Source organism: Mastomys coucha, unplaced genomic scaffold (assembly GCF_008632895.1).
Source record: "Mastomys coucha isolate ucsf_1 unplaced genomic scaffold, UCSF_Mcou_1 pScaffold12, whole genome shotgun sequence".
Lineage (NCBI taxonomy): Eukaryota > Metazoa > Chordata > Mammalia > Rodentia > Muridae > Mastomys > Mastomys coucha.
The window spans coordinates 11424764-11440226 of record NW_022196894.1 but is presented as its reverse complement, the minus strand read 5'-3'; the positions used below and the strand labels follow the sequence as shown (position 1 = coordinate 11440226).

The 15463-nt window shown below is 35.0% G+C and overlaps 1 protein-coding gene across 11 annotated transcripts in view; it reads right to left on the bottom strand.

The window, feature by feature from the left end:
* Nucleotides 1–15463, bottom strand: part of LOC116085613 (ankyrin repeat domain-containing protein 18A-like) — a 152959-nt gene that overhangs the window by 31097 nt on the left and 106399 nt on the right. For 9 of the 11 annotated variants that reach the window (XM_031363173.1, XM_031363163.1, XM_031363171.1 and 6 more), the window contains 3 exons: nt 10729–10875; nt 8060–8245; nt 5827–6087 (listed from right to left, as the gene is read on the bottom strand). In XM_031363173.1, the coding sequence (XP_031219033.1) occupies nt 5827–6087; nt 8060–8245; nt 10729–10875 (594 nt within the window). The remainder of the gene's footprint in view (nt 1–5826; nt 6088–8059; nt 8246–10728; nt 10876–15463) is intronic. The other 2 variants (XM_031363167.1, XM_031363172.1) reach the window with 1 other exon arrangement.

Here is a 15463-nt window from a genome sequence, read left to right as displayed (position 1 = left end):
GAGCAAACTTTCTCAGTCCTGATTGAAATAAACATTTGTCAGAAGCCATAATGGAACAAGCTAATAACTAGCAGGTGATCATCCTGAGATGGCCTGCTTCGGATTATTATATAATCTGTGACAGGTTCACCTTTATTAAGTGAGGTTGTAAGAGATTTATTTTAGGAAAGATTCCTGCTATTAATGTGCTTTTCTGTTATTATTAGACATCCATAACAGATCTCTGCAGATCCACGAATATGTACTGTCTTGTAGTGATGATATAGACAAATAGACGAGTTAAGTCTTAATGACAACCCTATAAAAATTCCTAAAATTATATCTGTGATTATTAAGCTTTTATAATAGGACTGCTATTCGGTCCTTTTCTGGTAGTCAAAACTGCACTGAGAACTCTGCCAGTCTCCCAAGTGTCACCATATAATTGCTCTTAGATAGTAACCAAACTTTCTCCTCCTCAGAGCACATTCCAAGAGGTTGTAAAACAATTAAGCAAAGGTCACAAAAAGAGAACTAACAACTTATTATAGGTGCTAGGACAAAAGATAAAATATTGACTGGGTTTATCTATGCAAAACTTCACTAATAACTTAGTTATCATTTTAAACCTTCAGTGAACCTGTGGAGCTAAGACAGGTAATGGATATTTAGCCAGATAATTACTCCTAATGGCTATGCATGTAAACATTCACTATTGTGAACTTCAATTTCAACTTATGGTTTGATTTTTCGTGTGAACTTGTGATGAACTTTGTAACACGTGCTCATGTATTCTGAAAGATGTATAAGTACTGAAGACAATAGAAGATAGAGTATAATTTTTTTCCTTTTTCCCTCCTGGAAGAATCTTTTCCCTTACTAGAATTTTTACCCCTTTCCTCACTTAGAAGAATTTTTTTGCCTTTCCCACTTAGAATTTTTCTGCTTTCCCCCTTAATTAGCTTTCACAGGAAACTTTTTACAACTTAGTAATAAATGCTATAATCATTTTTCTAAGTGTCCATTTTTCTTCCTGTGACTTCCAACAAGCAGGCTGAAAGTGAGAGTCAGAAGTTCCTGCTGAGATAAAACAAAGGACACTTGCTTAATCCTCTGTTGTTAGGCTACAGGTATCAATCATCTAAGCCAGCAGCCTTTTACCTTCAGAAAGAGCAAGAAAGTTTTTAGAACTTTTTAGAAGTTATCAACACCAGCATTTCAGTATAGTTAGAGATCTAGAATGTACTGAGACTCTTAGATTTTAAAGCCATCACCAAAGTCCTACTCTGTACCTCCACCACCACCCTCTCCAGGCCACGAGACTCCCAGCAAACATATTTTATGGTATGTTAAATTTACCAAAAATAATGAATTGCATAATTTTAACATAACAAAGCAATTCTCAAACACAAAGATTTTTACACTCCCTCACATCTAAAAAATTGTAATTCAGACTCTACATGCAAATATTTTCTGGATATTAGTAAACTTTAAATTATGCAAATGATTTATAACCCAAATCAGTAAACCCATTAATAAAGCAAAGCAAATTCCTATTTTAGTGATGAAAACAGATAATTTGATGGCAATATCCTGTAACACTTGAGAGTCTATGGGATCTCACAGGCCAACAAATCTGAGCTAACCCCTTCTTGACAAGGGGCTTTATACTGTTAACAATTATTAATCTGTGGTGTCTAATAAGTGTCACTGTTGCCCTGTTTTAAATAACTCTATCTTAATTTTTATGTATGAATATGTACACATGTATAAATGTACATGTATAAATGTAGGCATACATACACAATATATATGTACATATATGGAAATATATGTGAATATATATGTGTATGTTTTAAGCATCCACATATATATGTATATACATATATACACACAAAATGTGTATACATGTCTTGAATATTTGCATGTAGAGTCTGGATTACAATTGTTTAGATGTGAGGGTGTGTAAAATCTTTGTGTTTGAGAATTGCTTTGTTACGTTAAAAATTATGAAATTCATTATTTTTGGTAAACTTAACATACCATAAGATATGTTTATTTCAAACAGTACTGAGGAAGTTTGCTGATATACAAATGTGTATATATGTATATATACTGGTTATGATATGTTAAATTTACATATGCATGTGTATGTTTTATATATACATACACACATATATTCATTTGTGTGTATGTGTTCTTTAGATGCTCTTTCTGTAGTGCGTCAGTGTTGATTTTATCTCTAAGCACAGGCACTAATGACAATTAAAAACTGAGAGAGAACTAAATCTTTAAATTTGCCATGAGTGTGACTGGAAAGAGACTACAATTTTTAGTCCCAGGGAATGAACTCTTTTAGCCTACTCTCATGTGCTGAATATTACAGACACATTTTTCATAATGTCAGTCATTTAATCAGGAAGCTTAAACTTACCATACACATATCATTAGGGGACATTATACAGGTGAGAGAGTGCAAATTATTCCAAATAAAATTACCTCAATTATCAACAATCTACAGATAAGATTTAGCAGGAATTTACTAGCTTCTAAGAGTTTGTTTTTGTAAATGTGCACCTAGTCATCTCCGTGTATGTGTTGGAGCCCTTGGAGGCATGAATCAGCCCTTATAACCCTTGGAGGCATGAATCGGCTATTATAACCCTTGGAGGCATGAATCAGCCATTATAACCCTTGGAGTCATGAATCGGCCATTATAACCCTTGGAATTCTAATTACAGGTGGTTATATGTTACTATGTGGATGCTGGGAACTAAACCCAGGTTCTTTTAAAATAATGATAAGGGTTTTGAATTCTGAGTTCTCCCTCTATCCCTGTAAATAACTATTACAGTTTATGTGTAAATATATTATACCTTATGAAGTATTTCTAGATACATTTTCAGCAAAATTTAGTCAGAAATAAAGATAAATGGATTTATGAAGGAAAATTCAGGTATAATTGATATGGAATGCATATAGAATGATAAATTGTCCAAGTCATGTACACATTTCAAGAATGAAAATAAAAAGAGGGATATAATATGTTTGAGAGTAACTTGTCCAAATACAGCCACTATATGTTTTATGGAAATATGATTATAGTATAAATGAAGTACAAAATTTTTTTTATAGCATTGCATTCAAACCCACTGTTTTATGCTAGGAAAGGATTCCAACACTGAATAACAACCACTATCCTGTAAGCAAAAGTTCTTAAATTAACAACTTGTAACACCAGATATGCAATCCTATATTCAAGAATTAACATGTAACTCAAACTTTATTTTCAAACTTTCTTAATATAAACTAATATAAAGTATCTTGAAAATGCTAAAATCTTCATCACTGTGTATGACAAAGCAGTGTTAAGATACTTATAGAGAGGGAGTAGATGACATTTGCTGTGAGTTGAGTACCTACACCCATTGAGTCTTATCAACATGAATGCCTAAAAATGACCTGAACAAATATGACAACAACTAATGCGAAAAGGGGAAGCACATTGGGCTTCAACTCTATATGAAGAACTATGAGCAAATAGGGAATGCCAAGAGGGAGAGAAATCATCTTCTCCAGGGAAGAGCCTCCTGATTGAGTATGTTGTATTTATATACTTAGGAATATGTATGTATGTATGTATGTATGTATGTATGTATGTATGTATGTAGCAACTAAAGAAAAGGAAGCTATGGATTAATAGCAAAGGGGTCTATGGGAGGAGTTGCTTGGAGAAAAGAAAAGGGAAATGATGATATAATTGTATATTATTTCAAAAACTTTTAATTAGAAGAAACAACACAAAATGAATCTTTAGCAAACAGATGCACATATGTGCCTCATATATAAAAGAAAACGTGAACACATACTCAAAGCACAGTGGATTCAGCTCTTTATAGGTAACTGAAAATCCATATTGTTGAAGAAATCTCAACAGTTAACTAGTCAATCTAATTCAGTTATGTAAACAACTATGTGTATCATCTCTGGGCCACATTTCTGTTTTGGAGACTTGATTATGAAATAGTGTGTACAAAGCAAATATATGAGTGTGAAATATGTTCTTGTTTTAGTTTTCTCTAAAGAGCTGTAAGATGGGATAATGCCTGGGAGGTCTCATTTTGCTTCCTGATGCTTTGGCAAAGAGCATAACCAAAAGTAACGCAGGGAAGAAAGCGATCATTTGGCTTCTATATCTCAGATCAGAATTATTGAGGGAGGGCAAAACAGGAACTCAAAGTAGGAACTGAAGCAGAAGCCATGGATTCTTACTTAGCAAACTTTGGTTTGCTCCTTGTGTCTTTCTCAACCTGTTTTCATAAACAACCCAGAACTGTACACCCATGAGTAGTACTGTCTATATTGAACTGTGCCCCCAAACCAATCATTAAGCTAGAAAATACCTCACACTCTTGCCTACAAGCAATCTGATGAAGACATCTTCACAACTAAAGTTTCCCAAGGCCATGATGTTATTTCCTTGGTTGGAGAACACATATGATAGAGCAGAATTATGGGCAGGCAAAATTCAAGAAAGAGTAAGAGCCAATGTCTTCAGTTTGTTAGATGAAATCTGAAGCACTTGGAAATGTTTCAAGCAGTTTTAATAACTCTTGCTACCGCCTTTACCTGGGACCATGCGGCTGAACTCTTGCCCCTCCTGGCTCCCTTTTGTTCCACCAGCCTTATCTCCAGGATTGGCCACTGCCAGCCCTGACCCCACTTCTCTTTCCACCTGCCTTTGAGGGGAAGGAAGATGGGGGATTCACTACCAGCCCACTCCTGAGACTCTTGAATCCACGAGTTAAAAAACCACACACACAACTTGCCTGCTAGGCACAATTGCTAGGCACAAATATCTCCTGCCTGGAAATGCATGCCCTATCTCTGTCTCTCCTGCCCCAAACTTAATGGCTTGTTCCACTAAGCCCCTACCAAACATCTTTGGCCCCCTACCTGTAGTGGATGCCACAGCCCTAGCTGCCCCTGAGGCCTTACATGATTACTGTGTCCTTTTTCCTTCAAAGCATAGCAGAAAAAGCCTCTCTCTTTTCCTGAGTCTCTTCCTGGGACCCAGAAGTCCCAGCTGTACCCTCCACCCAGAAATTGACCCCCAGATTTCTTGATTGACAAATCATGGACCAATTAGGGAATGGGACCCCCTCAACACAGAAAACTTAGAAAGCACAACTTAGTCAATGAACACATAGTGAAAGGTGAACTTAACTTGTAAAGGTGCATAGGGGCATAAGAATGTAAATATCTATAAAATTCAATAAGTGTATACTTTTATGATTCAGACTTATATGAAGCCTGGATTATTTAATTAAAAAAAAGCAAAGGAGAAACAAGCCAGAGTATTCAACTATTTGATTAAGTAAGTCTAGAGTGGAAAAACTATAGTCACATGACCCTGGATGTGTTTGGTTTACTAGACTTTGCTATGTGTCTACTAACTAATCACCAGTTCATTATAATATTGTTTGTTCTATTATCAATTGCAAGGCCACCATGTTGGCTCTTTTCATGTCAACTGCAGTGATTTCTGGCCTTTATTTTTACTATTATTTACTTTCAGCATTATTGTATGAATTTTTTCTTATGGTGTTAAAAGCATGTTTGCTTTTCAGTTTGGAATCTTCATAATCTAGTTTTTTTTTTAAACTTTTGATGATGACTGGCTATTGTATTCCTAGAACTGGGAGCAGGAAAGAAATTAAAGTCATTTTCATGATTTGGGTTTTGCTGTTGTTTGGAAAATATACTACAGAGACAGGCACACCAGGTGATACCTTTTCCTTCACACTCAAATATGCAATTTTTCAGATCAGAGGGAAAAATAATTACCTTAAAGTGTTTTCTTTGTTTGAGCTTTTCAGGAATTGGTGCTTTGTTAGAACAGACATTATTTTCAGAGTTTTCATACATTTTACAGATTTTCTTCTTTAAATCCTGCCTGAGGAGCTTGTTAATATGTGCATACTGGAGTGCACTAAGCTGGGCCCATTCCTCCTCCTCACTTCTTTTTGCACAGAGATCTTTTGATTGTGTAGATGCATACTCTCTGTCAGAGTTAGTCCTTGCTTTTTGGTTCAGGGACATTTTTTGCTGAGAAAAAGATGGAAGATTAATTTGATTTGTTTTATTCTGAGTGCTTTTGATTTGGAGTTCTTATGTTTTTAAAATGACTAACTTTACAAAACAAAGGTAATTAACAGGTAAATATCTGAAATAAATTAAATTAGGTAAGAGTCTATAACTTTCACATTCAGTGTTTCAGTGCCATTTACCAGGTACCACCTACAATGATGGAAAAAAATTATAACAAAGCAGAATACTAGCCAGAAAAGTATCAGGGAACAGTAAATGACAATGTCTTCAGGGCAGAGTACTTGTAAGGCATAATTGAATTCATACATGAGGAAAAGATAGCCTTAATTATAAAACTAACATGATTTCCTAAAGATGTATTTATAAGATACACTTATAAATTTATAATTTATAACTTATTTATTTATAAGTATAAATAAAAATGTGATATGTATTATATTATATTGTACACATTGTACATATACAATGAAAATATTTATATAGTCCTATAGTAGTTATAAAAACATGCTACTGACATGAAAATGTTGATCAGTAGAATAGAATTTGAGGGCCCATATAGAAACATACAGCCTAAATTCATATAGCCACCTGATTTTTGACAAAGAAGCCAATAACATACCTTGTTATAAAGACAGCATCTTCAACAAATGGTAATGATTAAACAGGAAGGATACATTTAGATGAAACTTGATTCTTATTATCTCATCCTCAACAAAACTAAAATCTATTTAAGTTGAGGATCTTAATATAAAATCTGGGACCCTGTTAGATATACATGTTTCAATTACAATAGCTTTAGAGGTCAGCATTAAACTGACTCCTAATGACATACCCATCTCATTCATTAAGCCCATAGATTAGTGTGTACGCACATCAGCGAAGATTCTTTTTGCAATAGATGGTGATTTACAGAGACATCTGTCTTTTCAAAATGTCCTAAATGAAACACTTATCCCCCCATACCCTCTCCTAAGGTTCATGAGTCATTGCAGAAGAATGGAGAAAAGAATATAAAATGATGGCTAACTGAAAAGAAGCAATGTTTTCTGAAAGAAACAAGGTAGTTGAATATAGGAACTCCACAGCAGTTGTGATAACATGTGTAAGAACTGTGTGAAGATTAAACCACAGAAGGAAAAACAAACCCAATATGAAAAGGTGAGGTGAACATGAAGCATCACCCCTGCTAGGAGCTAATGGCAATAATTGCTGCTAAGAAAGGGAGAGTTAGTTTTCTTTAAGGGTGTATGTGGCCCCTGGCAGGTGACTCATCTTTCAGTAGGTGGCAACACAAATCTGACTCTAAGAAATTAAAAAAACTAAGGATACAAAATTGATTTGTAGAAAAGAGGGATGTAATCTTTGAGGAAATGTGAGATGAGTATGATCAAAATACATTGTATGAAATTCTCAATGACCTAAAAAGAAATATAAATCTAGAAAAATTTCTGAAACATTTAAAGTAATTCAAGGTAGAAAGGTAAAAAAGAAAAAAATGAGAATTCAATTTTCCCCATGCATTCCTCTTTAACTACAGAAATATCACCTGATTTGTTGCTTTAAAGTGTATAAACCACTGCACTTGGGTTTATTAGACAAGCATATATCTAATATCAAATTTTTAATTACTTGTGTTTTGGCTTGCTTACATCAAATATCATTTCAACTATTACAATGCTCCATTCCCTCATACTATTATTGTCATTTATTTTTGTGTCAGTGCTAGAATTCTTATTTGTGTTTAAACCATGGCAGCTTTAAGGTTTGTTATTCTCATAGTTTAAATTATTTGCATATAAATCTTGGATGATGATTAACAAGAGTGTTCCTGTGACAAAGAGAACAAGGAGGAGCAAGGGTATGTTAAAGGCCAGACTCTGTTTGAAAACCTCTACAATACCTCAGAGAAACCTTCTATATTCATACTTCATGAAACAGATCACTTTTCAAATTAGGGGGAACTACTTACCATTAAGTGTGTTCTTCCTGCAGAGGTACTAGGTACTGGTTCTTCATCAGAAGCATCAGATTCAGAGTTTTCACTACCTTCTTTCATCTTTTCCTTTAATCTTTCCTTGAGGTACTGGCTAAGAAATGAATACTGTGTTGCAACTAGCTGGGCCCATTTTTCTTCATTTGAGACCTCAGATGGAGGCTGGAAATGAACGGTTGTATATTCCTTGTCACATTGATTTTTTTTCGTGGTGTTAAGCTATTTTCTACATATAGGAAAGCTGGAATATACATTTGCTTATTGTACTCTCAGGTTTTTTGTTTGTTTGCTTGCTTGTTTGGGGGCATATGTTTTCAGATTATTCTTTTTCATTTAGTAGCCACCAGATAGTAACAGAAGAAATATAACTAATAATATTTTCATAGTTACTTGTCCTTATAAATGCTTAGCTACTCACAAATTAATGGTCTATCATTAAAAAGTAAAAATACTTACATCCTCCCCTCACATATGCCATCTCAACACCCAAGGATATACTTTAGACCCTCAATCGGTGACTTTAGCTGATGAGTGCCTCCCTTTCCTCCCATCTCTGCTATATCCACACCCATAAGCATAACTCCAGACCATGGCTTACACTGGCTCTGCCTGGTATAGGCCCAGTCTAGTAGCTCATGCACAAGCTTTATCTGGCCTAGCTCCAGTCCACAGCTTTTGTATTGGTCCTACTAAGACAGGCTATAATCTAACACCAGACACACAACTAAAGAAAGGCTACAAGATGACATCAGGTAAAAAAAAAAAAAAAAGGAAAGAAAGAAAGAAAGAAAGAAAGAAAGAAAGAAAGAAAGAAAGAAAGAAAGGAAGGAAGAAAGAAAAAGAAATTCACTTGCTCAGAGATTAATGAAATAGAAACAAGTAAAACAACAGAATGAATGAATCTAAGACTGGTTATTGGTTTATTTATTTGTTTTTTTTTTTTTCAAGACAGGATTTCTCTATGAAGTCTTGGCTGTTCTGATATTCACTCTGTATACCAGGCTGCCCTAGAACTCTGAGATCTTTCTGTCTCTGCACCCTGAGATTAAAGGCATGCACCACCAACTGGCTAAAGTTAGTTCTTTAAAAAGATAAATCAACAGACCTTTACCCAACAAACTAAAAGAAGGAAAGAGGTGAATTGGAAACATTACAACAGGCATCAAGGAATTCAGAATATAATAAAGGAATGCTTTCAAATAATGTGTTCTGGAGTTCAGGTGATAAGAGCACTGGCTTCTTTTCCAGAAGTTCTGGTGGTTTGATTCCATTCCCAGCACCTATTTGGTGGCTCACAACAGTCTTTAACTAGGCTAGAGGATTCAGTGTCATTTTCTTGCCTCTGTGGGTACTTTACGGACACAGTACACAAACACACTTGCAGGCAAAAGACCAATACATATAAGAATAACTAAAAATGTAGGTGGTCAAAATTATTTTAAAAATTTATCTTCCATTAAGTTGGAAAATCTAAAAGAATTACACCAATTTCCAGATTCATCCAAACTACCAAAATATTAAACCAAAATGAGATCAACAACCCAAAGAAATTAGAAGATTAAAAGAGTAACAAAAAAACCTCTTGACTAGAGACATGGAAAGAAGGAAGGAAGGAAGGAAGGAAGGAAGAAAGAAAGAAAGAAAGAAAGAAAGAAAGAAAGAAAGAAAGAAAGAGAGAAAGAAGAAAGGGAAGGAATGAGGGAAGGGAGGAAGGAAGAGAGGAAGGAAGAAAAAAAGCCATGTCTAGATGGATTTACAGCAGGATTTCACCCAGATTTCCAAAGATTTACAGCTAATCCTTCGTAAATTATATTTTTTTAAAAAAAGCAAGAAAAACAAGCAGCTCTTCCAAATTCCTTTCTGTAAAGTCAGTATTACACTAAAACTTAAAATCAAGACAAGACACAACAAAAAGTAAAACTACAAGAAAAGCAAAGATAATACAAATATAATAAATAATAGTCTGAGAAAATGAGTAGTTTTTTTATACACCAATCAAGCATGCTGAGAAAGACATTCGGAATAGTTCAGGAAAACATATCTAGAAATAAACCTAACCAAGTATGTCAAGCAGGCCTCATTAATGAAAATGTTAAGACACCAAAGGGAGGAAACAGTGAGGACAATATTAGAAAATGCAAAGATCTTTCATGGATTGGAAGATTTCAACATTGTGAGAAATGGCTATTTTACCAGAAGCAATCTAGTGATTCAATGCAATTATAGTTGAAATTCCAATGCAATTACTCACAGAAATTGGGGAAAGAATTTTAATCTTCATATAGAAGCACAAAAGACCCTGGATAACCAAAATACCCAAGTAAAATGAACAATGCTGGAAGTGTTACCATAAATGATTCCAAGTTATTCTACAGAATCATAATAATAAAATCACCATGGTACTGACACAGACACATTCAGAGATCACTGGAATAGAATAGAGAACCTAATTATAAGGTTATACAACTAAAGCCACATGCTTTTCAACCAAAACACACAAAAAAATACACATTGGTATAAATGTGGCACAAAGGTTAAGGGCATATAGTGGGGTTTACTGTAGAGTGTTTTTCCTCCAGAAAAGTACTAGGTAGTAGCACTTCTTCAAGAACATTAATTTCAGATTTTCCAGAGAGCCCACAAACCATCTTTGTTGTCTCTTTTTTGATGTGGCTGTCACCCTGAGTATTCTTTTGCACCAGCAACATATCATCACTATTGTCCTCAGGAGGAAGTCTCAAAGGTACAGATTCTCTATCAAGCATCTCTATTGCTGAGTCTGGAGATAGATTCTGGAGATAGAGAATGTGAATGATTAGTTTCCTTAATTTCATTGCCAAACATTCTGTTGTTTTAGAAGTACTTGTTTTTAAAATTACATTATCCTTCAGAATCATAAGTTATATCAAAATAGAAACAAATTAGTATTTAACAACTAAATATCTCTGTAAATGCTTAGTTATTAACACAAAACACTTATTGAGAAGTTGAGATCATTTAAATTAGCCTGGAATAGAAGCAAAACAGAAACCACAAACATAACTCAGTTTGGATTGGAATAAACAAACCTAAGTGTACATTAAGTTTTCAAAAAATGAATTATATGGTTTTTAACATGGCAAAGCAATCTGTGCATTAAAAGATTTTACATTACTCTATCTGAAAAGTAGAAAACTGACTTAAGACACTTAAGACAGAAGTCCATCACAACATGAAACTACATATTTAAAGCACCAGAAAAGAACTTCTTTTCCTCAGAGTTAATCTACTGGCCATCAGGATCACATTGCCCATAACATCAAACGCCTAGGTAGTGTCTCAAAATTAAACTTATCTTCAGCTTATAAGGAAATTATACACATAATTGCAAAAGGGCTATCATGCAAAGAAATTGGCCTTGAGCCTGCCCAGCCATAGAAACAAGTTTCTTCTGGTTTGTACCTTCACTTGACAGTGGAGCCTATGCTTGAGATCCCAACCCACACCCAGATGAAGCTTGATCCCCAGGAGTTCTGATACATCCAGAACCATATGTGAGGCACCAACCCTCACCCCAATATCTGGCCTAACTGGGACCCACAAGACCCAGGGGACGCAGGAACCCCACCAAGCCCCTGGAGGGAACTTGTGTTCCCTCCAGTTTGAATCTGTACCCAGGAGCAGAGCCTATGCTCTGATTCCTACCCACTCAGACCACACCCAGATGCAGCTTGACCTCCAGGAGTCTTGACACTTACAAGATCACAGGGTCACAGGATCACAGGCTCCAGTCAGAGACAGCAAAGCCAGGTAGCACCAGAGATAACAAGATGTTGAGAGGCAAGCACAAGAAGCAACAGAAACTAATACTGTTTAGCAACATGAGAATCCAGTTCTCTCACCAAAGCAAGCTCCGAATATACCTGAAAAGCAAGATTAAGACCTAAAATTCCATTTCGGGGGGAGTGTGATAGAAGACTTTAAGAAGGACATGAATAACTCCCTTTAAAAAATACAGGTGAACTCAGATAAACAAGTAGAAGCACTAAAAGAAAAAAGACATAGATCTTCTAAAGAAATACAGGAAAACACAATCTAACAGGTGAAGGAAGTGGACAAAACCATCCAGAATCTAAAAATGGAAATAGAAACATTAAAGAAAACACAAAGAGAGACAATCCTGAAGATGGAAAACCTAGGAAAGAGAGCAAGAGTCACAGATGACAGATGCAAGCATTACCAATAAAATACAAGAGATAGAAGACAGAATCTCGGGTATAGAAAATACCATAGAAGACATTGACACAACAGTAAAAGAAAATACAAAAAGTAAAAAGCTTATAACTCAAAACATTCAAAAAATCCCGAAGAGAGTGAAGATTCCCAAATCAAATGGCCAGTAAATATCTTCAACAAAATTATAGAAGATTCCCCTAACCTAAAGAAAGAGATGCTCATAAACATGCAAGAAGCCTACAGAACACCAAACAGATTTGGACCAGAAAAGAAATTTTTCCTGCCACATAATAATCAAAACATCAAATGCAAAGAACAAAGAAAGAATATTGAAAGCTGTATAGAGAAAAGGTCAAGTAATATGTAAAGGCATACCTATCAAAATTACACCAGACTTCTCAACAGAGACTCTAAAAGACATAAAATCTTGGGAGAGATGTCATATAGACCCTAAAAGAACAAAAATACCAGTCCAGACTACTATACCCAGCAAAACGCTCAATTATCGTAGATGGGGAAACCAAATATTCCAAGACAAAACCAAATTGAAACAATACCTTTCAACTACCCATCCCTACAGAGGATAATAGAAGGAAAACTCCGACACAGGGACAGAAACTACAGAAAGAAAAAAAAAAAAACAAGAAATTACTCTGCTCACAACAAACCCAAAAGATGAAATCCACACAAACATAATTCCACCTCTGACAAAAATAACGGAAAACAACTATTATTGGTCTTTGGTATCTCTCAACATAAATGGAATCAACCTCCCCAATAAAAAGACATATGCTAACATACTGGATATGTAAACAGGACCCAGTATTTTGCTGCTTACAAGAAACATACTTCAGTGAGAAAGACAGTGACTACCTAAAAGCAAAAGGCTGGGGAAAAATTCCAATCATATGGTCACATGAAACAAGCTGAAGTAGCAATTCTAATATCCAAATAACATAAACTTTCAACCAAAAATGAAAAATATGAGGAGGTACACTACATATTAATCAAAAGAAAAATCCACAAAGATGAACTCTCAATTCTGAACATCTACAGCCCAAATGCAAGAAACCTTCATTTGTAAAAGAAATGTTACTAAAGCTCACAGCACACATTGAACCTCACACAAAATAATAGTGGGAGACTTCAACACACCACTCTCACCAATGGACAGATCATGGAAACAGAAACTAAACAGAGACATGTTGAAAATAACAGAAGTTATGAACCAAATGGATCTAACAGATATTTACAAAACATTTCACCCTAAAGCAAAAGAATATACCGTCTCCTCAGGACCTCATGGTACCTTCTCCAAAATTGACCATAGTCAGAAAACACGCCTCAACAGATACAAGAAAAATGAATTAATCTCATGTATTCTATTGAACCACCACAGACCAAAGCTGAACTTGAATAACAACAAAAACAACAAAAAGACAACATATACATGGAAACTGAACTTCTCTCTACTCAATGGTAACTTGGTCAGGGAAGAAATAAAGAAAGAAATCAAAACTTTCTAGAATTTAATGAAAATGATGGCACAACATACCCAAATATGTAGGGCACAATGAAAACAGTGCTAAGAGGAAAACTCATATCTCTGAGTGTCTCCATAAAGAAACTGGAGAGATCATACACCACCAGCTTAACAACACACCTGAAGCTCTAGAACAGAAACAAGCAAATACACCCAAGAGAAGTATATGGCAGGGAATAATCAAACTGGGCTGAGATCAACCAAATAGAAACAAAGAGAACTATACAAAGAATCAGTAAAACTAGGAGCTGGTTCTTTGAGAAAACTAACAAACCCTTAGACAAACTAACTAGAGGGTACAGAGTCAGTATTCGAATTAACAAAATCAGAAGAGAAAAGGGAGCCATAACATCAGAAACTGGGGACATTCAAAAACTAATCGGATTCTTCTACAAAAGCCTATACTCAACAAAAATTAAAAATCTAGATGAAATAGGTGACTGTCTAGACAGATATCAGGTACCAATCAGGTTAAATCAAGATCAAATAAAACATCTAAACATAAATCCTAAGGAAATAGAAGCAGTCATTAAAAGTCTCCCAACCAAAATAAACTCCACGGCCAGAGGGTTTCAGTGTAGAATTCTATCAGACCTTCAAAAAATACCTTAATACCAACACTTCTTAAACTATTCCACAAAATAGAAACAGAAGGAAACATGACCTAATTCATTCTATGAAGCTACAGTTATACTGATACATAAACCACACAAAGACCCAACAAAGAAAGAAAGCCTTGCGCCAATTTCCCTTATGAATACCAATGCAAAATTAGTCAATAAAATTCTAGCAAATGAAATCCAGAAACACATCAAAACCATCATTCACCATGAGCAAGTAAATTTCATCCCAGGGATGCAGGGATGGTTCAATATATTGAAATCCATCAATGTAATTCACTATAAACAAACTCAAAGAAAAAATCCACATGATCCTCTCATTAAATGCCAAAAAAAAAAAAAAAAGCCTTTGATGAAATACAAACATCCCTTCATGTTAAAAGCCTTGGAGATATCAGGAATTCAAGGTCCTTATCTAAACATAATAAAAACATACACCAAATCAATAGCCAATATTAAACAAATGGGAGAGAAACTTGAAGCAATCTCACTAAAATCAGAGACAAGAAAAACAAGTAAGCCCACTCTCATCATATCTATTCAATATAGTACTCAAAGTTCTAGTTAGAGCAATAAGACAACAAAAGATAAAGGGGATATAAATTGGCAAAGAAGAAGTCAAGGTATCACTATTTACAGATATGATAAGCAACCCCAAAATTTCTAATAGAAGTTCTACAGATGATAAACAACTTCAGCAAAATAGTTGAATATAAAATTAACTCAAATGAAGCAGAAGCCTTCCTTTATACAAATGATAAACAGGCTGAGAAAGAAAGTAGAAAACCAACAATCTTCACAATAGCCACAAATAATTAAAATATCTTGCTGTGACTCTAAGCATGCAAGTGAAAGATATGTATGAGAAGAACTTCAAGTCTATGAAGAAAGAAATCAAAGAAGGGAGAGTCGGGGAGGCTTCTTGGGCATGGAGAGCAGGTGGGTTCTTGGCCTAGTGTTCTGGGGACACCAAATCCGTGCTCACTGGGCCTTTCTTTTTTT